General features: G+C 38.8%; 2 protein-coding genes across 2 annotated transcripts; one reads left to right on the top strand and one right to left on the bottom strand.

Annotated features, from left to right (window-relative positions):
- The first annotated feature begins 949 nt into the window (after nucleotides 1-949).
- On the top strand, nucleotides 950-24,614 carry LOC103972896 (dirigent protein 17-like). Its single transcript, XM_065093868.1, has 4 exons — nucleotides 950-1,118; nucleotides 18,169-19,900; nucleotides 20,022-22,084; nucleotides 23,079-24,614. Exons 1-2 carry the CDS (start codon nucleotides 1,104-1,106, stop codon nucleotides 18,655-18,657), a joined length of 504 nt encoding a protein of 167 aa, XP_064949940.1. The 5' UTR covers nucleotides 950-1,103; the 3' UTR covers nucleotides 18,658-19,900; nucleotides 20,022-22,084; nucleotides 23,079-24,614.
- LOC135598241 (putative respiratory burst oxidase homolog protein H) lies at nucleotides 20,512-24,930 on the bottom strand. Its single transcript, XM_065091779.1, has 8 exons — nucleotides 24,737-24,930; nucleotides 22,247-22,296; nucleotides 22,030-22,121; nucleotides 21,519-21,938; nucleotides 21,114-21,434; nucleotides 20,860-20,955; nucleotides 20,648-20,763; nucleotides 20,512-20,575 (listed from the first exon to the last, which is right to left on the bottom strand). The coding sequence occupies exons 1-8, from the start codon at nucleotides 24,928-24,930 to the stop codon at nucleotides 20,512-20,514; spliced, it is 1,353 nt and encodes a 450-aa protein (XP_064947851.1).
- Between the last annotated feature and the right edge of the window lie 2,175 nt (nucleotides 24,931-27,105).

Here is a 27,105-nt window from a genome sequence, read left to right as displayed (position 1 = left end):
TTGACGATGACGTATCATTAACCATCCAGCATTTCATGAGCGAATCATTCAGTGAACTCACTCTTCAATGAGTACCTGTACTATATCCCTAGTGTCCCCACATAAGTAGTTATGAGGCCAATTACTTCTATCATATGGATGATTATATAGTATATCGGTTTATCCGGTTATCTCGATATCCCTCTAAGTAACTTATGATTGTGAATATTTAGGGTCTGTGTTTATAAGCGAATTGGTCTCATTATCATGATCTTATCATGATTCAATTCCCATTGCATAGATCTAAGGACATCATAATATATATTTTTATCTAATATAAAGTGAAAAAATATAATAATAATAACAAAAAAATTATGTAGTGTGTCATACGTGTAATCACTCACGTGATTGATTTGTAAGACATATGTAACTAACAATAACATTGCTATGGAATAAGATAGTAATTAGCAATAATCACTCACGTAATTGGTTTGTAATGCATATGTAACTAGCAATAACATAGCTATGGTTTGCAAGACACTATCCAAAAATCCATCCAATCTTATGCCACCCGAGCAACCTTAGTGTATTAGGATAATTGATATTTTATACTATTTTATATACCTAAAAAATATTTTAAATAATTATTTGAATGACCTATTTTAAAATAGTTTTATCTTTACGTAATCACCGACACAATTTGTATATATAAATTTTAAATACTATAAATATTAATTAAAATAAAATTATCTATTGTAAATCTCTATACATTATTCAAGAATGAGATTCAAAGACACAAATATATAGAATGAGATCAAAAGATACATCGAATATCGTGACAATAGGAAATGAATGCGAAGTGCCTTTCGTAAAAAAAAAGAAAAAAAAAACGGGTAGAATGATCTTTATTGATAGAATGCCTAAAAAAAACGTGTGGGGGCCCTTTAGGACTAGCGAGTTCGAAAGGACCTTTGCTACGTGTTTCAATGCAAGAAATCCTGTTATTTACGAGTCCCGTGAAGAGTCACGTTTCGGAGAAATACCGATTAATTGGCGGTGGCCGCAGAAGGAGGCTTGAGGCATCCATGGCTTCGCACGGTGGTTTCTGATGTCGAAGGCTTTGGATGAAACGATATCGGGTGAGTCAGTCTCTCTTTTTCGCCTTCCCTTCCCTGTTCTTAATTCCTCTTTTTCTTGTCTTCTACTTCTTATTCTTCTTCTTGTCCGCCTCTCCGTCTTCTTCCTTTCTTCTCCGGTTATCCGACCCTTGGCAGCCAGAACACAGTCAAATCGGCTGGTATGCTGAAAGAATGGACCAAATCCGGGTCAAGACTGGTCGATCCCAATACGAATTGTCTGATCTTGATTCAGATTGGCCGATCTTGAGAAATGATCATGGGTGCAGTGGTACCACCGGAACTGGTAGGGTCATGAAATGAATGTATGGATTTTGGGGGAAAAAGATGGTTACCGTGGTCGGTATCTATCAATGCTGATCATGGATATTAAGTGGAAATTTGTAGCCCCTGCTACCTACAAGTCAGTGGTGCCATTGTCTGACTATGTCGTCAAAGCGATCATTGGGTGTGTCGGCCAGTTGTGGGAAGGTTTCAGTTCTGGAGAGAAATAAAGGCGAGAAGAAAGAAAAGAAAAGGGGAAAACAGTATTTAACCCATTTACCCATAAATTAAAGGTTCTTTTTTTGTGCATATGTGTCCTTGGAGACTAGATTTATTTAAGTGTTCGTTAAAAAATAATGGACATTGCAATCATGTTAAAAATTCCCTGGCATCATATATAATAATATAATTATTCACTTACATTGGTAAAACATTACTGCGATAATTTTTAACTTGATAAGAACTATATCATATCTTTGGATGGAATATGATGGCGAGGGCTCCACATATAATTCTTGTGTAGGCAGCTAAAGTTGACAGGGTTGTATATGCTAAATGATAGAAATCTTCAACTTAGCAACCATACACCCCGATAGCTAAAGAGCTATGATACATATGGAATGCAAATTGACCCCCTCTAATGAATTGAAACAAGAAGGATTGTTCAAGATTGAAGTTAGGGAAACTATTCTAATCACTTTATCAATGTAAATTTGATGAAGTAATTAGAACAGCACTTTGATTCCCTTAAAACGTCACAAACTAAGAAGCTTGATGAGTTGAAAGGAAAAATAAAGATTTTTGGGTTTTGAATGCCACAAGCAGAAAAGCTTGATAAGTTCCAAAGTTCATGTAAGAACTTAAAAACAAAACACTTGAAAATTGAATACACTTTTGAATTGTATTCCTTATAAAGGGAGTCGACCTTGTTTATATAGTACAAAGGCCAAGTATAAAGTGAATGAATCCATTAAATATATTAAATGATATTCATATTCCTAATGTATGAATGTAGATTACTTATGAATCTATCTTGAATTGATTTAAATGATTATTCATGAATAAGCCCACAATTTCTAATATGGTCCAATATGGCTGAATGACCTTTATTCTTCAAAATGGACTAAGAATTCATCTTTCTCTTAAGGCTAGACTTTCTCTTCACGATGTGGATTTATTTAAATCAGGTTGACTGTTTTAGGCTCTTCTTGTATCCACAGAACCTTGACCAAGTTTTGACCAGCTTGCTCCTTTCAAATGTCTTCCAATAAACAAGTTAAGGCTTCTTTTATCATTTTAGCTTTAGCTCTTGTTATTGGTCCTCCATGAATAGTTAAATGGTCTTTAACAGAATTATAATCAACTTGCTCATTCATATCATTCCCCCTTTCATTGAAAGGATTGGTCCTCGAATCAGTGCCTTCATCACCTGCATCAAACAAAGATAAATCATAAACATTGAATGTTGCACTAACATTGCCATACTCACCTGGTAGTTCCAACTTGTATGCATTGTCATTGATTTTTTGAAATACTCGAAATGGATCATCTCCTCTTGGCATTAGTTTATACTTTCTTTGGTTAAGAAATCTTTCCTTCCTCAAGTGCACCCAAACCCAATCACCAGGTTCAAATACTACTTGCTTTCGACCTTTGTTGTGTTGTTTCTCATATTATAGAGTTTTCTTTTCAATTTGTGTCCGGACTCTTTCATGCAATGCTTTTACAAAATCAGCTTTTTACTTACCATCCAAATTGGCCTTTTCTAAAGGTAAAGATAGCAAATCTATAGGAGTTAATGGATTGAACCCATACACAACTTCAAATGGAGAATGGTTTGTTGTAGCATGTACACTTCTATTATAAGCAAACTCCATAAGTGACAAACATTCCTCCCAAAATTTTAAATTCTTTTGAATTATGGCCCTTAAAAGTGTTGATAAAGTTCGATTTACCACCTCCGTTTGTTCATCTATTTGTGGGTGACAAGTGGTTGAATATAACAGCCTTGTACCTAACTTGCTCCAAAGTGTTTTCCAAAAGTGGCCGAGGAACTTCACATCTCTATCACTCACAATTGTCTTTGGAATGCCTTGTAATCTTACAATTTCTTTGAAGAACAGCCCCGCAACATGTGTTGCATCATCTGTTTTGTGGCAAGGAATGAAATGTGCCATTTTACTAAACCTGTTAACAACAACAAAAATAGAATCTCTCCCTCCTTTTGACCTAGGTAAACCCAAGACAAAGTCCATGGATATATCAACCCAAGGCTCACTAGTTATAGGAAGAGGAGTATACAATCCATGAGGCATTACTTTAGATTTAGCTTGTTTACAAGTAATGCATTTCTCACACAATCTCTCAACATCTCTTTTCATGTGCTGCCAAAAGAAATGATCGCTTAACACATCTAAAGTTTTTTTAACCCCAAAATACCCCATTAAACCTCCACTATGTGCCTCTCTCACAAGTAATTCTCTCATTGAACATTGTATAACACACAACTTATTTTCTTTAAAAAGAAAACCATCATGCCTGAAGAACTTGTCAAAACCCCCTTTCTCACATGCCTCGTAATCATTAACAAAATCATGATCAGAATTGTATAAATTTTTAATGTACTCAAAACCCAATAATTTTATATCAAGTTGAGAAATTAGAATTTACCTTTTAGAAAGAGCATCGACAACCACATTTTCCTTACTTTGTTTATACTTGATGATGTATGGAAAGGATTCAATAAACTCTATCCATTTTGCATGCTTACAGTTTAGCTTTCCTTGTCCTTTGAGATATTTCAAGGACTCATGATCGGTGTGTATAATGAATTCCTTGTACCAAAAATAGTGCTGCCATGTCTCTAACACTTTTACCAAAGCGTAAACTCCTTGTCATATGTCGGGTAGTTAAGACTTGCTCCACTTAGCTTCTTACTAAAGAACGCAATGGGTCTGCCATTTGCATTAAGACTCCTCCAATTCCTATTCCACTTGCATCACACTCAATCTCAAAAGTTTTAACAAAGTTCGGTAAAGCAAGCAAAGGTGCTGAACTGAGTTTGTCTTTAAGCAAGTTAAAAGCATCATCTTGTTTTTCACCCTATTTAAATCCCATATTCTTTTTGATGCATTCAGTTAATGGTGCAGCAATTGTAGAAAAATCCTTAATGAATCTTCTATAAAAGCTAGCAAGACCATGAAAACTTCTAACATCACTAACACTAGTAGGTTTTGGCCACTCCCTAATTACTTTCACTTTTTCTTGATTAACATGTATTCCTTTATCATTAACAACATATCCAAGAGAAGTAATTTCATTAGTGCAAAAAGTGCATTTCTTTATATTAGCATATAACTTTTCTTTTCTAAGCACGTCAAAAACAGTTTTTAAATGTGTTACATGCTAATCTAAACTTTTGCTATACACAAGTATATTATCAAAATAAACCACTACAAACTTTCCAATGTAAGTACGTAAAATATGATTCATCAATCTCATGAAAGTACTAGGTGCGTTAGTTAGGCCAAAAGGCATAACCAACCATTCATATAAACCATGTTTAGTTTTGAAAGCGGATTTCCATTCATCACCCTCATGCATTCTTATTTGATGATATTTAGATTTTAAATCAATTTTTGAAAACATACAAGAATCATGCAATTCATCCAATATATCATCTAGCCTAGGAATAATATGTCTATACTTTACCGTGATTTTGTTGATGGCTCGGCAATCAACACACATTCTCTAAGATCCATCCTTTTTAGGCACCAACAAAACAGGAATTACACATAGACTCATGCTTTCTCACACATACCCCTTTTTCATAAGCTCACTTGCTTTTGGATTTCTTTAGTCTCTTCGGGGTTGCAATTATATGCTGGCTTATTTGGTATGCTTGCACCTGGAATGAAATCAATTTGATGCTCAATTCCTCTAATTGGTGGCAAACCATTAGGAACTTCTTCGGGAAAGAGATCCTCATTTTCCTGTAAAAGATCAACAATGACACTAGGCAAACTTTTGTCAATTTGTTTAGGTGAAATCAAAATATCCCTGTACATAAGTACAAGTAAGGGCTGCCTCATAGTTAAGGCTTTCTTCACATCACTCATTTTGGCATAAACACTCGTTTTTCTTTCACTTATGCTTTCCTTGTTTTCTCTCCCCTTGTGTTTCCCAATACTCTCATTTTTACCACTCAACTCACCATTTTCTTTTTTCTCTCTTTCTTGTTCCCTCTCCAAAGTTTTGGTTAATGAAGACTCAAGCTCCTCATATTGTTGTTTTATGTGCATTTGGCCTTCAAAAATTGTCTTTGGAGGCAAAGGTCTAAGCTAATATTTCTGTCCATCTATGATTAAAGCATAACGATTCTTGAACCCATATGTATTACCCTTCGATCATATTGCCAAGGTCTTCCCAACAACATATGATAAGCATACATAGGTATCACATCACACTAAACTTCATAATTATATCTACCAATTGAAAAAGAAACTAACACTTGCCGATTTACCTTTACTACACCACTATTATTCAACCATTGTAACTTGTAAGGTTTTGTATGCTTGATAGTAGGTAATTTCAATTTCTCCACGAGCAAGGTGCTTGCTACATTTATACAACTTCCACTATCAACAATCACATTACACAACTTGCTAGCAATTAAACAATGAGTATGAAACAGATTTTCACGTTGTTCACCATGTTCATCATTTTTATTTTGCAAACTAAGTGTGTGTTGAACAACTAGATTTTCACCTTTAGCATACTCTAGATCACTAGCATCCTTTAGAATGTCATCATCATCCTCTCTCTCACTTTCAGATTCCACAATTCCATCCCTCATTATCATAACTCTCTTATTAGGGCCTTAAAACATGTCCATGCCCAAGGCACTTAAAACATTTAATACCTCTAGTTTGATTAGGTAGATTCTCACCTTTACCCTTGCTGCCTAATTCATTTCTACCTTTAGTTTCATCAATTTTAGGCTTAACAATGGGTTTATCATCCTTCTTACTCTAATTCGGTTTCCAAGAAGAAGAAGAACCCGAATAAGATTTTGAATCATACCTTGTGCCTTTTCTTTTGAGTTGCCTCTCAGTCTTCATGGCCACATTCATCATGTTGTCACGAACTTAGCTGGTTTTGCGTAAGTTATGCGGCACCCTTGCGTGTCCATCCGCAAAGGTCAACCTCCCCGAAACCTCCCATGGTCCCTTAAGACATACAAAAGAGAAAACGGGTTAGAGAAAACGTCTCACTCGGGATCCACAAGCAAACATTTTAGGAAACACTTCATAGACAATGTAAATTACAAACAAGCTTTATAAACTCTGAACGGTTGCACAACAAAGGGTCAAAATGGTCCACTACAGACTGAGTATCTTTCACAAGTGTCCACATGATACAACCTTTATTTACAAGCCTAAAACGGCCACCAAACCCAACTAAAATGGGGTTGTCAAGCCTTCGACCGTCCCTCTACATGCTGTGCAAAGAATGAACAAATCAAAAGACACGGACATACATAAGCATTACATTAAACATCCTGTTTAGAATTTTGTCCGTGATATTCTCCCCCACTTATTCCTTCGACGTCCTCGTCGAAGCCTTTGCTAACACTGCAACTCCTCGTCTTTGCTGAGTCTTCAATCTTCTGCTCCAGCTGCAATGCGTCTCTTGGCTCTCAGCTACTCTCCACTGCTGTTATTGAGTAGTCGAACTTTTGATCTGCTATGCTGCTTCAACTCGCCAATGACTCTAACTCTAGTGTGGGGTTGGCTGAGTTGTGTTAATCTCTGTTGGTTCCTGCGGATCCTCCAAATGAAGGAAAAGACCATCCTTACTATGCGTTAGTCTCTCAAATGCCTCATTTTGCTTGAATTGGGTGGATGCTTGTTGGAGCTTGAACGAGCATCGCCTCGTAAACTTTCGAAGTTTTAGGTCCTTCCTCTACAAAATTTGCCCATCGACTTTTCTTTCACTTAGTTGTCACTTCCAAGTAGATTCATATCACTTCTGCTTTCGATTGGCATTCGGTTGGGAAATGAAGCGGATAATCTACTCTCAATAGCACTAATCACTATTGGTGAGGATTTGATAACTATTGTCTTCCATTATCTTTGAAGGGGTATTTGAACCTGTTCAGAGCTCCTATGCTGGATAGATAAGAGAATTGAAGTACTCAGTTTTACCCATTCTCTTAAGAGTAGAGAAGACAAAGGTTACTTGACTTCGCCCACCTCGTCGAGGGTTGTACTCCACGCATCGAGCTGGTTACTAACCTTCACCTGCTCTTTGCTCACACTTCTAAAGCACTCGAAGTGTTTGCACTCCTTGCGTTGAGTTAGTTACTGTGATTCACCTTCTCAATGTCATCGAACTTTTGGAATGCAAGAAGTTTTCACCCTAACTTGGAGTAAGTCTCTAATAGTTTTGGTCGCCTCTGGGATTATACTGTCTTCTCCATCAACCTTGCCGCCTACTCCACTGAGTAGCAGAGGTACAACACTGCGTATTGTCTACTTCGTTCCTCGGTCGTGCACTCTTGCACGACCCGAAGTCCTTCACTCTCGGCTATCTTGATGAAAAGCTTGTTGACACTAGTCTTACAAAGTTCCTTGGCCTCTGCCCTTCAGCCTTGTCTCGGTACTTGGAGTTTTCCTCTGCATGCTCCACCTCCTCGGCCCCTTTCACGACCAAGCGCTCTCCCTTCATGAGAGCAAGGGATCGATGACTTCATGGAAGTCATGCCTTTGCGGTACCATGGCGCTGCCATACCCATGACCCTTCTATCCGTCGCCTCGCATCTGCATCCCTTTTCTTTACGATCAGTGGATATGTCTCTGTGGCACTCCTCCGAGTCCACCTCCATTCTAACCGATGCTTGGTTTTGGGTAGCTAAGTCCCTTTGGACTCATCGTCGCTTCCTCGCCCTTTTCGACCCCCTACTTCAACACCTTTGTGTTCTCAAAGTAGCACCCTTTGGTCGATGGAAAGACATACTACAACTCCCATGCATGGCCTCTGCCATCATGTTGTAGGATTTGCACCAATTCTATTCTCCTTAGCTTCCTTGGTAGCAACATTCACTTACTCGACCTTGTCCTCTGACTTGCCGAGCTCCCTTAAGCGAGTATGGGTTCTGGAGTAGTTCAACTCTCCAACTGCTTCGATCATACCTCTACATGATCAAGTCCCTCCCATGGGACTCACTGGTACTTGCATTCAAACTTTTCCCTTGGTGGTACACAGCCTCTATTTGCTGATGACCAAGGCTTTCATCCGATGCAAAATTCGATGAACGCACGGAAGACCCGCCTCTGTGGTACCATAGCCTTCACTCCTTGAATCCATAGCCCTTCTTGCCGTCGTGTTGTTCACCGAAGTGGAACCAGTAGCTCCCGATCATACCTCCGTATGATATAGTCCCTCATGGGACTATATTCGTGTGTATCACATTACCACGGACTGTTCCACCACGATCCGCTGCACCATATTGCCTCATAGTGACATCTCTATTGTATTCTGATCCATATGGGATGAACTCGAATTGTGATTCCTCCATGTGTGGCCTCTGCCAATACATCGCAGGGTCTCTTCCACCTTCGATTTTGTTCGCTCTTTTTGGCAATCGACATTCGTCCACCCACTCTCGGGTTACACTCAGACGAAACACAACTCTAGGACAATCCGTTGCCTAGTAGCTCCCGAAATTCATCGACTTCGCTGAAATTGGTGTACCATTTCTGGATCCTGGGCCTCTGCCCCTACCAGCACAATCTCCACTGCGCACCGCTTCCTTCATGGCAACTTAAATGGCAGCACTATGGCAGCACTATGGCATATTCTTCAAGAGTGCCCACCTCTGCGTCCTCTTGCCCTATGCTAAGGCCTTCTGAACTCAACTTTGCCTTCGCAAGTTGAGTCTCCTTAGTTCCTCTATCAAATGCTTCTCCGAGATAAGGTGCATGTGCCCAGAAGCTCCCTTCGTCTTTGGCCCCATGTAAGATAAGTCCGCTCCATCAAAATGAAGGACCAATGAAACGACATGATCTCGCTCTTGTCACTACAAGAGTTCATGTCCTTGACCTCTGTTTGAGGAAAGCTCTATGCCTCCGCTCCATGTTTCATCTTCTATGTTGGCTCCCTTCATACGGCTTGGGTACTTCACCAAGTTATACTCAAGTTGCTCCGCTTCTCGTGATGCATTGAGTTAATGGTGGCCCTCGCACCCACCATTCCATGGGTCAGCCCTCTATTAAGTCCGATCTCCATATCGACTCCAAGTGTGCCTTTATTTGTGTTGCCTTAGGTCGCTCCCCCACTTGATCTCGTAATGTATCCACCGATACATTCTCTCAAGCGAAATCATGCGATGACTCCTCACCGCTCGCTCGATTCATTGAGCTTCGTGGAGCTATTGTTTTTGAGGTACTCCTCCTTAACATGTGTGGTCCATTGCACATGATTCTCTCTTTAAAGAGCTGAGACTTATCTCTCCTAGATATCTATCCCGTTGGAGTAACATCTCTCTTCATTTCATTCCCTTTGAAAGTTTCGGAGACCACCATCCCCTTGGACTACTCCAACTTGCTGAACAAACTGTGCATTGTTCTGCCTCCTGTTAGATTGCGACTCCACATCAATGCAGGCCCCCGCTGCACCACTCAAGGCCTAGCAACATACTGAACTCGTTGCACACTTCAGCCTTCTACGGACGTATCCTTCACATGCCGAAGAGAAAGTTTCAATGCTCCATGACGCTGAGTTTCGGTCGCCTTGGGATGACCGCGAGCATTCTATCGTCCGCATACAAGCCCTTGCATGAATACTGAATTCTTCGAGTTAGCAATTCCCCTCACCTTTGTGAGCTTTGCACAACTCTTTCGTTCGCTGAGCAACTCATTCCACCTTGCATGGTCTCATCCTTTACCAAGCGCCTTGCTTGCCTTGAGCACCATCAAGTATAGTTGTCAACGTCGAGCCGTAGCTCGAACTCAGCTATCCTAACCTTTGTGCGCTACGTATTCTTCCAAGCTTGCTTGTTCTCGTGGTGCCTCTTGCACGAAGGGTTGGCCATTCCTCTGAATGCCAATCTCAGATGCCCGCTCCTCCGAGCCTTTTCCCTATATCTCCATGCCCGTTTTCCCCCAAACGGTCGCGCGTGCTGGCTACCCTCAACGCAGCCCTACTAGGTCCCCCACGTTTGCATGTCAAGTGTTTCTATGAGTGCTTGTCCCGCTCTGATACCATCTGTCACGGACTTAGCTGGTTTTACCTAAGTCGTGCGGCATCCTTGCGTGTCCGTCCGCAAAGGTCAGCCTCCCCGAAACCTCCTATGGTCCCTTAGGACCTACAAAAGAGAAAACGGGTTAGAGAAAACGCCTCACTCGGGATCCATAAGAAAACATTTCAGGAAACATTTCATAGACAATGTAAATTACAAACAGACTTTATAAGCTCTGAACGGTTGCATAACAAAGGGTCAAAATGGTCCACCACAGACCGAGTATCTCTCACAAGTGTCCACATGACACAACCTTTATTTACAAGTCTAAAATGGTCATCAAACCCAACTAAAATGGGGTTGTTAAGTCTTCGACCGTCCCTCTACATACTGTGCAAAGCATGAAAAACCAAAAGACACGGACATACATAAGCATTACATCAAACATCCTGTTTAGAATTTTGTCCGTGACAATGTCCTCAATCTCCACATAATGTTGCAATTCTACAAGATCAGCAATGTTCTTGTTTAATCCACTTAGGAATCGAGCCATGGTGGCCTTACTGTCTTCCTCCACATTATCCCTTATCATGGCCATCTCCATCTCCTTATGATACTCATCAACACTCATGGAACCTTGTGTCAAGGTTTGCAGCCGTTAATGCAAATCCCTATAGTAATAGCTAGGGACAAATCTCCTCCTCATGATTTGTTTCATCTCCAACCAAGTCTCCACGGGCCTTTCATCATTTCTATGCCTGTCTTTACACAATTGATCCCACCAAACAATAACATAATAAAAAAATTCAACAACGGCTAATTTTACCTTTTTCTCTTCGGAGTAGTTGTGATATTCAAAGATCATCTCCACTTTTCGTTCCTACTCCAAATAGGCATCTGGATTATTCTTCCCTTAAAAAGAAGAAATTTTCATTTTAATGCTGCCTATGTTTCTGTCCACACCATCAAAACGTCCTCTCATAGTTTGTCTCCTAAGGTTAACATCTTGACCAATTAAAGTAACTTGGTCATCATCCACGTCATCGCCACCATCATATTCATCATTGACAAGGGTTGGTTGTCTCCCATGTTGTGGTTCACCTTGCAATCTATTAATTGCATCATCATGCCTTTCTAGATGATCTCTTACATCTCCCAACACTTTGAACATACGCTCAAATTGTTGCTGCATTGCTTGAACTAAAAGATCATTTGATGAAGAACTCGCTTCTTTATCTTTATACATATATACAACCTAGAAAAAAAAGTTAGAACAACCTCACCAACACTCCCTCACGTGTTTCACTCTAGATTTGATTCACTCCACTCGTGTTTCACACAATTTTTGGCTTTTCTCGATACTGATATCACCACTCTTGCCTTTTACCTCTCTTGTTTTGTTATTTGAGTTCTTAGATTAACTAAGATACCTAAACAAACAATTCAGATTATGGTAATTCAAAAATAGTGAAATCGAACAAGTTTAAAAAAAAACAAAAGGTAGGCCAATTTTAAGGTGTGTGTAATGCACTTTAATCATAAGCAAAGACTAGAATTCAAATATCAATTGAACAAAGAAATTTTTTTTGGAATGAAGAAAGATTTTCAAACCGAAATAGAAATTCAAATGAACAAAGATAGAATTCTGTTATTTGCAAGAATTCCTTGAATCCGTAATTTTTTTTTAAATTCTGATTTTTTTTTTTTACCTTTGATTTTCCCTTAATTTTTTACCTTTGATTTTCACTCTTTTTTTTTTACTTTTTGATCTTTTTTTTTTATACTATAAAGTACAGAATTATAAAGAAGAATAGTAATAACAGAAGAAGTACAACAATGAAGATGAAGGGAGAAAAATAATTATAGATATTGTTCAAAAAGAAGAAGAAGAGAAAAGGAAAATATAAAAGATAGCAAATAAATAGATACGCAAATCTCAAACTTGAGCCGAGCTCTGATACCAAATGATGGAAATCATCAACTTAGCACCCATACACCCCCGATAGCTAAAGAGCTATGATACATGTGGAATGTAAATTGACCCCCTCCAACGAATTGAAACAAGAAGGATTGTTCAAGATTGAAGTTAGGAAAACTATTTTAATCACTTTTCAATGTAAATTTGATGAAGTAATTAGAACAATACTTTGATTCCCTTAAAACGTTACAAACTAGGAAGCTTGATAAGTTGAAAGGAAAAACAAAGATTTTTGGGTTTTGAATGCCACAAGCAGAAAAGCTTGATAAGTTCCAAAGCTCATGTAAGAACTTAAAACTAAAACACTCACCGGTGTTGAAAGTTGAATACACTTCTTAATTGTATTCCTTATAAAGGGAGTCAACCTTGTTTATATAGTACAAAGGGCAAGTACAAAGGGAATAAATCCATTAAATACATTAAATGACATTCATATTCCTAATGCATGAATGTAGATTACTCATGAATCTATCTTGAATTGATTTGAATGATTATTCATGAATAAGCCCACAATTCCTAATATGGTCCAATATGGCTGAATGACCTTTATTCTTCAAAATAAACTAAAAATTCATCATTCCCTCAAGGTTGGACATTCTCTTTACGATGTGGATTTATTTGAATTAGGTTGATTATTTTAGGCTCTTCTTGTATCCATAGAACCCTGACCAAGTTTTGACCAGCTTGCTCCTTCCAAATGCCGTCCAATAAACAAGTTAAGACTTCTTTAATCCTTTTAGCTTTAGCACTTGTTATTGGTCCTCCATGAATAGTTAAAGGGTCTTTGACAGAATTATAATCAACTTGCTCATTCATATCACTAAAAGCCTAAAAGTTCCCTTTAGGCTGATAACAAGTTTGACACCTTAGTTCATTAAGTAGACTTGAGTCAGATCTGATTTAATCAGATGAATGTGACTCTGATTGAGACTTACTAATGATTAGTTGGGTTTAATTCATCTAACAAACTTAATATGTTATACGATTAATTCTCCTGGATCATCTATCTTTTGCAGGTTTGATCGCTTTAAATGTTCCTAACCAAGCGAGTTACCTGAACTGCAAATTCTAATTAATAAGTACATTGTCTAAATATTTTCTATTTTTTCTCATCAAGTCAAAAGGTTTCTTTGTCTACCCATGATGGGGCCATGGCACATGAAACAAAAGTTTGCAAGCCAAAGCATGACTCAAGGATTGTAATTCTACCCATCTATGTATCCAATTCTATTCTAAATTATGTAGAATTAGTGGTTAGACTATTTCATGATCTTGAATTTCAATGTGCATGTGTATTACTATTGCTCCCTAGGTCTTGCAATTGCTCTTTGAGGATAGTTGTTAACATAATTATGTATATATATTCAGCATAAGTTCTCTTCACTTTAACTTGATTTTCTTTGAAAGTATCTTGTGTATAAAAATTGTGCAAGGGATTGGTCTTATTTCTCTTAATAGACATGTATGACTTTCAAATATATTGTATGTTAGTCCTTGTTGCTAGCCATTTTTTATACTTCTTTTATTGTTCAACATTATTTGTTATGAAGATAAAAAACATGAATAAAGGCTACCATATAAAGATTTTATTGATTTAGAGGAAGCATATAATATAGTTTCTAGAAATTTATTGTAATGGATACTTATAAAGCACCTACACGTGCTTTAGGTGGGCATTTCCGTGTCAGACATGTGTCGGACATAGATATGTCGTCGACTCAATTGGACATGTGTCTCCAGCCATGTTTTATTTATTTATTTTTATTTTTATCTTTTGGACATGGTACTGCTCCTGCACGCTTTCTCGCGTGGCGCTTGCATGCGGCGTTGAGTTCATGTGGCCCTCATGTGAGGGACATCTGCTTTGTGGAGATGGATTGTCAGTATGAAATCTTACGATTCTTCGAGGATTCTTGACCAAAATTGTTTGCATGCCCCTTTGTCATCGATAGTTATGAATTAATTCATTTGCACAAAGAGAGCAGAACCTATAGTTGCATTAGCGATGTCGGGTGTACCTTTGCCCCGAGCCCACCTGCGTCCACCACCACCCATCGTGCTCCCTCAACGACCTCACCAACGAAGCCACCATTCGATTCATCTATAAGGTGTGCAACAAGAGGTTCTAGCGGGAGAAAACCTATAGTTGCACCAATGGCACTAAGGGTACCTTTGCCCCGAACCCACCAACATCCACTGTGAACCAATGATTTCAAAAGGTGCTCGGGCGCTCACCTAAGTGCTCGGGTGAGGCATGGTGAGGCTCGAGCGCCTCGTTTAACATCCAGGCGATGTGCTTCAAAGAGGCGTCGCTTGGGCTCTCACCTGAGCCCAAGCGCCTAGCGCTTCGGGTGAGTGCCCGATTTAAACCAGGTGACTGAACCAACATTTTAGGTATGGTTTGGTCGCATTTGCGTTAGTTGGTTCGCATCCTCCCCCTCGCGACTTCCCCTAACCCCAACCCTACTCACGATTTCGTCGCCACATTTCCTCTCTGCTACTGTTGTCGTTGCCTCTCTTCGCTACCACTGTCGTTGTCGCTGCTCTCCGCTACCGCTGCTACTGCCTCTCTTCGTTGCTGCTGCTGCTCTCCGCTGTCATTGTCGCTGCTCTCCCCTACCGTTGCCGTTGCTCTCCGCTACTGTTGCTGCTGCTCTCCGCTGTCGCTCGCTGTTGCTACCGTTGCTCTTTGCTATCGCCTGTTGCCGCCACTGCTGTCTCCGCTGCTACTGCCGCTGCTGTTGCTCTTAGACCTCACTTCTCCCTTTAGACAAATTTCTAAATACTAGGAAGAAATGATCCTAAATCCTAAGAGAGTTTCCCAATTTTTTTCTCAAGTATTTTTCCCTCTTTTTCAACTCAATTTCGTACTCAATTCTTGCTATCCCATGCAGGAATAACTGGGGTATTTATAGACCCCAAATGACTTCAAAATTGGAGCTAAAAAATGTCTTATCCCGTGTGTCCCGGGTCCTAGCGGTACCACCACCTACAGCACTAACACTGGGCGGTACTACCGCCTGACGGTCTCGGAATTGTGCCACGACGGTTCCACTTGTTGGGTCACTGTTTGGGCCTTCCACTTGGCCCAACACAGTCCAAACTTAGGCCTAATTGGCCCCTAATTGAGTTGGCCAAATTCCAACCCAATTATGTGCTAACTACGAATTTTAAGGCATAACACTAAGCTAAATAAGTCCGATAAGTCTAGGTTTCTTCCGGCGAGCTTCTATCAATCTTCTGACGAAATTCCGATTATCTCTCGGCAATGTTCCAACGGACTCCTTGCATGCTCCTGGACTTCATGACGATCTTCTTGGCGAGTTTCGACGAGCTTCTTTGGCAAGCTCCTGGACTTCTCGGTCAATTCCGACAGAACTTCCGACGAATATCCGGACTTTCAACGAACTCTCGAACTCCCAGCGATATCTCGTTCTTGACTCCGGGACTTCATTTTTCTTTATGCCTTGATCGCTATCGTAGTTAATCTTGCACACTTAAAACCTACTTCGATCTAGACAATTATTACCAAGCTAATCAAATGTTGTCCGGCATGTCATTGGTTCATCGATGCCTCGTTCGATTTTTCGGCGTATCGTCCTCACTTGCGACCTATTTCCCAATCGGCCAGTTGATCTCCACAACTCCAATTTCCTTAGCGTAATTTCTGCTCTTCTTGGCTCGATGCCTGAACCTATGGCCTGAGGCCTTCTGTCGATACTTCGGCTGATCCTCCGACTCGACGTCCAATCTTCTGACATGTTCCATTTCGGCCCAACATGATTCTTCCTGCTTTAATTGTCTCTTCCTAATCGAAGCTTCCTGTGTTACTCAAAATGCAGATCAGATAAACACTATCAATTTCATTATTAAAATCTGAGATTCAACAACTTAGTGGTGGAAAAATATTATGTTATCGACCCCAAATAGTTGGGATGTCATCAAGAAGCACGGACACACACAGACATGACACGACGAGGACAATATATATATATATATATATATATATATATATATATATATTCGATTAACATGAGTTTTGTAGTATTTATACTCAGGTAGAAGAACTTAGTTTAGGTGCTCATAATCACTAAGAAGCTAGTACTAAAGAAGAAGCATAATGACTCTCATATTTGTTGGTAACAATCCTCGATCCTCATTATAAACCAAATTAGAGTTTCCAAATCTGAAGTTCAAGAATTCCATCCGAGCCTAGCTTCTCCATTTTATTCTTATGATCACATTGAAAGTATTTAAGTAATTTCAAAATACAACCAAATTGTTGAAGACAGAGATGAACCTGCTGACCTCGACAATTATCCTACTTCACTTCTAAAGTACAAACAATAGATCAAGGAAATGCAATAAAATGGAGAACCTATAATGAATTGAGCAATCACCCAATTTGCAAGTACAATAAGCAAACATGAATAATTGATAACATCCTTAGGAATGAGAGCGTGTGTCTTAACAAATCAAAGCAGCCAGAAATTAAAATAGAATCCATTAGAAATCAAACTGAAGCAGGGAAGCAAAAAGAGAGGACTGCATATGGTACCTTGCGATGAAGATGTAAAGACAGGTGAAGCAGAAAGAGAGGACCACATAGGGTTCTCACTGTGCAACCGCAGGTGGGGTCAGTAAGGTTGCCAAGGGTGCACTAGTAGCAACAATGCTTCTTGATGCCGATGAGGTCGCCAAGGGCGTGCCTGGTCGTGGTTGACAGAGGTGGGCTTAGGGCAGAATTTCTTCTAGTAAAATCAAGTTGATGAGGAAATCTTGCTTCGTTGGTGAGGTCGTTGAGGGCCTACAATGGGTTGTGGTGAACGACATGTTGTCTCAAGTGAGGAAATCTTGCTTCGCCGGTGAGGAAATTAGCAGCCTCTTCCATAGTTTGGTCAGAGGGCCTCTTCCGTAGTTTCGACGTGGTGGATGGCGTGTTGTATCCAATGAGGAAATTTTGCTTTGCTAATGGGGAAATCAGCAACCTCTTCCATAGTTTGGCCAGAGGACCAATGAGGATATCGCTAAAAACTTGGAACCCTTTGTTGTGCACCTCGGTTTGTAACTATCAGTGACAAAGGGCTATGCAAAATTTAACACTGACGATCCTCCAGATTCATTACAATCTTGGCGAGAAATCCTCCAAAAATCATGAGATTTCATGTTGATGGATTGTCATGTGAGGGCCACGTGAGCTTAGGGTTGCACGCGAGCACTACACGACGAAGCACATAGGAGTCGTGTTGTGTCCAAAATATAAAATGAATAAATAAATAAGACATGGCTGGAGATGTGCCTGGTCGTGTCGGTGACATATCCGTGTTCGACACGTGTTTGTCACGGGATACACCTACCAAATGCATGTGTCGGTGCTTCATAGGGTGCCAAAATATTAATTGTTGTTGTTGTTGTCATTGTCTTGGCCTAAAAGAAATCCATTAAATAAAATTTGTTATAAGTGTGGTTTTGTATTTTTACAATTACATCATCGTGCACTTGAGCTTTAATTATCTGAAAATTTCATATTATGTACTCATTTCACATTCCTCTACTTTTTTGTATGACAGCTTACTTTGCGTGAACGAATCATGATAGATACAGTGTGCCTTGGGCAAGAATTGGAACCTGCAGTTGTATTTGAGGTGATTGGGGAGCCGGCTATTGCAATTGATGGTGTGCCACCTATGCTTCCTGTTTCTTCTGTACCTGTTCATAAGGACATAACTGGTGTTGGATCAATAAATGACCCATGCTTTGGTGAGTGGTTAGAGGGAAGGAAAGTTCGGAAGTTGTTTGGAGACCAGTATTACTCTGGAACAGTGGTCAAGTTTGACACTGAAGTAAATTGGTATAAAGTGATTTATGAAGATGGTGATTCTGAAGATCTTGAGTGGCATGAACTAGAGGAAGTGTTATTACCACTTGATATCTCTATTCCATTAACAACCTTGGCTTTGCAAATGTGCAAGTTAAAGCAATCTGCTTCTACATCAGGAATAACTTTACCCAGAACAAGGAAAGGATACACAAAGAAGGGCAGGAAGAAGGAAGACTAGAGCTGCTTCAAATATCCGAAACAAGTGACATGGATAGAAAAATAGTTTTAAGCAGCACAAGGAAATGTGAACGCAGTTTGAAGGCAAAAAGTACTTAAAAGATTAAAAAAATAGGAAGTGGATATTCAAATATGTTACTCTGAGAACTGTTTGTCTGAGACAGGAAAGGTTGCAGCTTGGTCAAATTTATCAGAATATGAAACCTTGGTTTAATTTGATAGAGCTGCTTCTGGCCCATTGAATTTAGATAGAAAGGTGAAAGACTACTCACTGATATCACTGCTGAAGAATTTTGCTAAGAGGCAAAAGATTTGGAATTAGAACATTAGAAACTGTATTGAAGAAGGAGAATTATTTTTACTTAAAACTACCATATGGAGTTTAAGCAATTGTTCCAAATAAATTTTGATTATTGTTAGAAAGCAACGGAGAGCAGGAAATCATGTTTGATTCTCAATATTTATTTGATTCTACTTCATGTATAAATACTTAGTGCAGCTTCAACAACGGAAATTCAGTTTATGGATTCTTCTTTCAAAGTATCAGATGACCTCTTGCTGTTTTTTCTTTTTGTTTTAATTTTACACAAGTCTATATTTCCAATGACCCTGCTAGAAGTTCTCTTTGTGGAAATCAAAGCGAGTAGTGGTATCATTGCTGAATTCCTGGGAAAGGTTCCATAGTTGTTGTGTGAGCTTCGCAGATCCACAGTAGAAAACACCTGCAGTTCCACATATTTAGAAGTTAAGAGTAATACAAATTGCACAGTTCAATTGAATATAGCTAACCTATTTGAGAGGCCTTGTGTGCGCTTGCCAAGTCAGAAAAAACTTTCCTCCAGTTTGGCCTTGCAAAGTGTCCTTATCTGTCATGTATTAGCCAGAAAGGAGCAAACATTTTTCTTTTCTTTGAGATTACGAAAAGTTTATGATAAAGGGTAATTACCCGACTTCCAGAGACAATATCAAGACCACTTTTGGCATGTTGAAGTGACTGAACCATCGGCATAAGAGTGGACTGAACATCACCTTCTTCATACACACTTGTCAAGTAGTCGTGCATTTCTATGACATTCTGAAAAGTAGAATAATGTATTTGTCAGTTTTTTCTTTTTCGGAATATTCAATGAGTATGAAGGAAGCAACGGTTTTTTAGGAGATACATTGTGGTCACTTTCTGCAACTTCATCCATGACACTTTTGAACCATTCAAAGGAGCCTTGTTCCCTGGTCACCCAATAGAAGTAAGCCCTTCCTGGGCCATTTCCTTTGTTTTCACTATCTGGTTCATCTTCATTCTGCATTTCCTGCATTAATCTTTCAGGCTATGAATAGTTGTTCTAACTAAAGGTTTTTCTGAAACAGATTTTTCAATATGAAGTTACTATGTTGGGACTGTGTATTATTCAAAAGATCCCTCAATATGCTGATAAATGGAGTTGCACCAATTCCCAGTCCAATAAGCAAAAGAATATCGTATTTCTTGTAATCTTGAGCAGGTGCACCATATGGCCCATCAATGAAAAGCTTTGGAAATAAGCAAAAAGGGAATTATTTTTCTCTGAAGCTTGACACATTTGAGACATCAGATAGAGATAATTGAGGTGTGCCACTTGGACATATAAGATTCTTTATTACCTAGTATCTTGATGCTCAACATCTGCAATTACTGTGGTCTCAAGTCTAACTAGATTAGCCTTCTTGGATTTAACTTGAGCCTCGCAGGCCTGTTTTGAAGAATGCTCATATATCATTTTGAAATGTGATTATAGTTTCTTGCAAAGAAAGTGAAAGTTTATCAGAACCCTAAAAGAACCTTTCCAAATAAGTTCCTGAGTGCAGTGGTCCAGTCTCCCTAGGATCGAATATGAACACTCAAATAGCCATCTCCTGGTGTGGATGTGATTGAGAAGGGATGCCTGTCGTACAATCAAATTTAAAAGATGAATAAAGGAATGTCGGTAATATTTCCTGTGAAGCTTGTGACATACCATTCAAAAGGTGTGACATCTGGATACTTGATGAATAGGTACATTCCACTTTTACACTTGAATCCTGGTGGCTTTTTCACATGTATTGAGAGGACGTTGCCTGGATATATGGCTGCCTGCGTAGCACATTGGAAAACAAGAGGAAAATATCCTTGATTTGACTCAGAGATATTCTTCCACTGCTCTTTAAATATTGATAAGAGTAGTCTTACCTTAATGATGGCCACACAATAGCTTTTCTCATGAAGTTTTCTGATTAATCCCTCACAGGCATAAAAAAGGACAGGAATTGTGAGATACATCCATGTCTGTGAAATAAGGAGTCATTGTCAAGACAATAATATCTGTGTGTTGTACATGTTTTGAGATCACCATTTCCTGAAGAGAAAGCATAACATACTGTCTTCTTGTACCACTTCTTGGTGAGAAAAATGAAATAGGAATGAACTACTAGGAGATCATATACCAGTGCCAGGAGGTGGTGGGCGTGCCAAAATGCATTAAAGCCAGCTAAGTGGTGGAGGGGTGATGGCAACTTCACAACACTTCTTCTGAAGGAATGCGTTGCTAGAGTGAAAGAAAATGTCATAATCAAAATCATGAGGGTGCCAGTGACTCCAGGAGCACTGGCTAGTAGAGATGGATATGTGGGCTGCTTGTAGTTGAAGTTTAGCCCCAGTGTAGTCATGAACTTAGATTTTGGACATGTTATTATTCTTGGGAAATCACATGTTACATGAGCAAGAGTATGCACTACTGTCCCAATAGCTATTGCCGATGCAATGATCTGTATTTTAATTTATGGTAAGTCAAGAATATGGTCTATTATGAAAGAGTTCAGTTTCTCGTGTGGCAGAAATCCTATAATTACCTTGTGGAAGTTGATGTTGTCATCAAATGGGAATATTGAATTAAGAGCAGTTAATCTAAGTCTTGTAAGCATATTTCTGCGAACAGTGATGAGAATCAGAGCCATGTTCAACTTCAGGGTTTCAGCTGCAGCCTTGGCTATGCATACACCATAGCCCATTACTTGAAAAGCTGACCTCCTTCTGTACTGTTCAAATTTCCACGCATCTAGAGCTTTATTCAGCATCATCCATAGTGAAAGAACCCATTTTCTCTTCCAATTTTCATGAATAAAATCTGCAGTCTTTCTGACAGGTCTGTTGGTCCGGTGTCTATACAGCCTTGTTGTCATTGATTTTCCAAGCCCATGTGACCTTCTGAGTGTTCTCTCAGATCCTTGTGAGTTAACCAGGCCTCGAACCAAAGTCTCAAGTTGTGCAATCTGAAGTAGAAGATTATAAGTGGTGTTTCTCTGCTTTCCAATGTTATCCTTTTCTGATACTTAAATGTGAACTGGAAGGACATCATATTACCTCGATGTAACCAAGATTATCGGGGTCAAGCTCCTTCATGACAAGAGCTGCATAGGTAACAGCATGTGCTTTGACTTTTGAAAGCTTGTTTTCTGAGGCACTCAATTTGATCACCTTTTAAGGACACCATCTATATTATCTAATCCTCACATTTCAAGCAAAAGCAGCATTCCAGACTAAAAATCTTTGCAATTAGTTAAACGTTTCTACTGCTTACCTCTTTTCACTTCATCTTCTGTAAGCTTTCCGTCACCATTTTTGTCACACCTTAGCAAAATGAGCAAATCAAATTGTATCATATGGATGTCATGATTAATGTAGAGACAAAAAAGATAAGTGTAGCAGGTATGTACATGTCAAAGAATGTCCGTAGACGAGAAACAAAGTTTTGTTCTGTCATTGCTTTCCAACACTCGTGGAGCTCTTCTTTCATTATTCCATTTTCAGGATCCTAGTTCCTTGGTCTTGCCAAAGCCACAAAAAGCTTCCCAGTGAAGTCCTTTGACTCAGCCATGCCTTCGTGTTTATTAAATCAGGTTTAGTTTTGTTGCTATGACTGCTTGTATGAATCAGATGTGATACAAACTAAAAACAGAAATGTCATAATCAAATTTGTCTTTGAGAGTATTATATATATATATATTTCTGTAGATAGTTTCAGCTTGGTGGTCCTAATATTGCCAGTTTTTTGTTCTGGTATAATTTGCCCAACTTTGGAACTGTGTATACTGATTCCTGAATTCACTCTGATAAATCTGTTTTCTGTGTGAATATTACTTTTGGAGGCTAAACTATTATTAGAAATATGGTAAGAAAACCAATATTGATAATGGTTGACAATTCAATCTGATCACATGTATAATTTGTAATTACTTTAACAAAAGATAGAATTATTGGGAATCTTCCTTCTGTTATTACATAGATTTCTTTGCAGTGGCCATAACATATGTCTAACTCTTTGTTTTCTTGACAGATCATGGTAAGATCTTGGAATCAAAACCCGTCTTCATCCCTTGCCTTAACAAAAAAAATTGTTTGTGTTTTTGCAGGAAATTCATAGTCTATATGTCCAAAAGAGAATTAGTCATGATGGATATCTATTCTTAAGAAATAACAAAGAAAAGCAACATGCAGGCAGGGTAAAGCAAGAGTAGCTTGCCTATACAAGGTCCAAAGTTCTCCTTCTGAAGCCTGCCATTCGTTGCAGATTTGTCAAACTGCTTCTCAAATGGTGTTCCATCCTCCTTCCCCTGCCAAACTCTTATCAAGGAAGCGAAGCCCTTTATGAGGGCTGGAAACAATCCCACTCATCTTACTATGAGGATGCTTCTCCATGTCACACTGCAAAGCAAGCCCTGCACCTTGACCATGATATTTGGTGTCTGGAACAATGGGTTGCCCTTGAAACTCAGTTGATGATTCAGCCTTTGGTTGTGCAACATTGGTACCGGCTATATGCAGCTGTCTGGGAGCTGATTTGTCTAGTTTGCCATGAACAAGGCAGTCTCCAGCTCGTGCATTGAAGTATCAATCTCTGAAATATCCACAATATGATGTGGTGATCCCATTCCATGGGTAAAGGTTGCCTGAATCAATGTTTTCTTTTGCCTCTCTATTGGAAAGATGCAGCATGGGCATGTGTGAAGAATAGATAGAGAGAAGTGTGGGTGTGTAGAAATTATAGCTGACAAAAGAGGAAGGCTTGCCCCATATGAAGTGGAGAAATATTTCAAGTACCTTAATGGCCTTCCTTTTTCCTTGTGTTTTTCTGATGAGGACACCAAGTGGAGAATACCCAACCATAATTCCTCTGTTTATGATGTGATGGTGGATTCATTCGAATGAGGCTATGCTGGGTTTGGAACTTAATATCTCTAGGCTAGTATCCATATTGTAAATTGTGTTGTTGAGGTTTTGCTGTCCAATACAATTGGGTTCTTTTGGGTTTTCATGAGAGAGGACAAGTGGTTTCTGTGCCATCAAGGTGATTTGGACTAAACAGTGCATGGCTGCATCTCTCTGCCTTTCTCTGTGGTTGTCCAAACAAAGCGACAACTGTTTTTGCCACTTATTGTCTCATAATATCTTATGAAGATTGGCTTTTGTGCTTTTCTGATGCATGTGGCTCTACCACACATGAATGAACGAAGTTGGATGCGGCTGTGCTTCTTCCAAAGTGGAGTGCAATCCTCGAAGTGAACTGGTCAGTCAAGTTACATATTCTGAAATATGATTTTTATTGAGAAATTCCTTCAAGCCATCATTAGATTTTGTTGGTTCTTGTGTAGATATCTTGTTTATTTATCTTTTTGTATGGTTTTGCGCTTGCATTTGCTGGAATCCAGAGGTTACATGGCATCTTCTTGCATGGTCATGGTTTAAAATTTCATGACCAATCATGATGACCATATCAATGATGCAGCAATCATCATATAAATAATGTGATGGTAATAATGAGTATTATTGTCTTTTTGAGTTCCTGCACTGTTTATTAAAATAAATTGATATTTTTTGACACATTATCTGAATTGAAAATTAGCATTTTATTTCAATTAATAGACAACGATTGATGTCGGTTGATTGCATTATCTGTGATAATCGGGTCTGGTTTTTTATGAAGACATATCACTCGATCCAACTGCTAAATGAACAAATTGCATGTCTTTGATGGGCCATTGGATGTGATAGACTGAAGTGTGTTACCTACCGAGACTCCCTCTTCATTGCTTTGTCCAAGTTGCTCACGTTGTAATAAATCAACTGATTCGGGCACTTGGTATTTGCATTATTGGATTCAGTAGGAAGTAGGAACCATATCGCTTCGGCTGATTTAAGCTTTTTAACATTAGGTATTATCTTAAACTCTGAGATGGCCGCTTTGTGCTTCATTTGTTGCTCCATCATGCTTTGCTTTCATTGACGCATTTTGTCAAAGTTGATGCATCCATCACAAATAATCTAGCCATTCAGAGTGCCCAACTTTTAGCAAGATAAAGGAGAAAAATATTTTATTTGATTTAGTCAAGCACACTTGTCATGAGTTTGTCTTCCCATTTAATTTTCTTGATAAGGAGATGGATATGATAGGAAGATGTCTTACTCCTACGAGTGAGACGACCACCGTTTTCTTTTCTTTTTTATTGTTCTCTTCGACTAGTGATGCATAACTCATAAGGTACCGAGCAAATAATGAATTTAAGTAATCGCTTCTTGATTAAAATGTCTTTTCCTATCTAAGAATATCCGCCTTTTAAGTAATAGACAAAGGAAGTGAAAGAAGATCTTTCTTTAAGTACTTCTTTAGTAGAGAAATATTGTGGCCATCTTCATACTAGTAATTTTATGTAGCTGCTAATATCAATGGGAGGCTTATTGAGGATAGTTTCTTCAACTCTTTTATTTTTTGTTAATAGACAAAGAAGTAGCAATAACATTGCACAAATATCATCATCACCATCATCATATTTTCCTCAAGATGGGATCATTACTCTTTGAGGACACGTAGGGTGATATTTTGGGTCTTGTTTTTATCAGGACATGGTTGTGGTTGTGTGTTTGCACGCTTTTGAGATGGGTTAAGGAAACTGGGGGTTGAAGAATAGGAGTGCCAACAGCACTTTGGAGTTTATGATGAATGAATAATCTTAAATCATTTTAAGGACATTCTGTACTCCCTCCTGGTTCATGTTGATCAGACGATTATCTGGAATTTTTCTTGTTGATGGAGGCATAATCTTAAGGACATGATGTTGATCAAATCATTAGGCATAATCTTAAGGACATGATGTTGATCAAATCATTATCAGGCATAATCTTAAGGACATGATGTTGATCAAATCATTATCTAGAATTTTTCTTGTTGATGGAGGCATAATCTTAAGGACATGATGTTGATCAAATCATTATCTGGAATTTTTCTTGTTGATGGAGGCATAATCTTAAGGACATGATGTTGATCAAATCATTATCAGGCATAATCTTAAGGACATGATGTTGATCAAATCATTATCTGAAATTTTTCTTGTTGATGGAGGCATAATCTTAAGGACATGATGTTGATCAAATCATTATCTGGAATTTTTCTTGTTGATGGAGGCATAATCTTAAGGACATTCTGAACTCCCTCCTAATCATGAGTGAGTAAGCCTTATATAGATAATAGTTCTAAGGCTCATTCGCTCATATTATGTTTTTTTCAAAAGCAAAAAAAAAAAAAAAGACCACATAAAATTTTAGAAATATTTTTATTTAGACCCTCGTGGCAACAATTTGTTGGTGTCATAAATAGTCTATGGCTCAGCGTGGGGAAGTCAGTCAGTAGACTTAACCCATTTTTGAATACCATCATGTCTAAAATCAAATACTACCTAGAAATGCTTGAACAACTATGCTTTGGTAGTGGATTTCTTTCATATTAAAAGATCCTATAAATTTATGCTATGTGCATTCTTGGTAAAGCTCCTCTCTCGTACTAAACTCAGCATGGAGCTCAAATGAATTAGTTTAATTTGAAGAAGAGTTGAGAATGAGCGCATATCTGGAGATCATAGATTATCAATGTGAAATATTCTCTCTTTTGGAGGATAGGCTGATTGTTAATGGCTTAGGTGGGTGCCACATCAGTGGCTGGTTGACTAGGCTTTGCATAGGAGGTGCCACCACATCACTTGGGTGATCAAACTCTCATGGCTGATTGATTGAGATCTACCTATGGAGTGACTTCTGGCCTAGCCTAAAGAAGAATATAAAACACTAAGCTCCACGAAATCAAATCAGGGAGCGCTATCAACTTTCATATCTGTTAGGAAAAAATATCGTTGACATCTTCATTAGTATAATGTGACTCTGATTCGTAGAAAATTCGAATTGCCCTTGGATTTATAGAAATATTCCTACGAATATTCTGTAAAGAATACGGTTCGTAACTAACTCAAGATGCCTCTTGAACTTTTAAAAATATTCCTATGAATATTTCGCAGGGAAGAGAGTTTTTAATCGACCTAAACTATCCCCTGAACTTTCGAAAATATTCTTAGGAATATTTTGCAAGGGAAGTAACTCGACAGTTTGATAACT

This window comes from Musa acuminata, chromosome BXJ2-1, assembly GCF_036884655.1.
Source record: "Musa acuminata AAA Group cultivar baxijiao chromosome BXJ2-1, Cavendish_Baxijiao_AAA, whole genome shotgun sequence".
NCBI lineage: Eukaryota > Viridiplantae > Streptophyta > Magnoliopsida > Zingiberales > Musaceae > Musa > Musa acuminata.
Note: the sequence above shows the minus strand (reverse complement) of the source record. Positions and strands in the feature narration are given on the sequence as shown.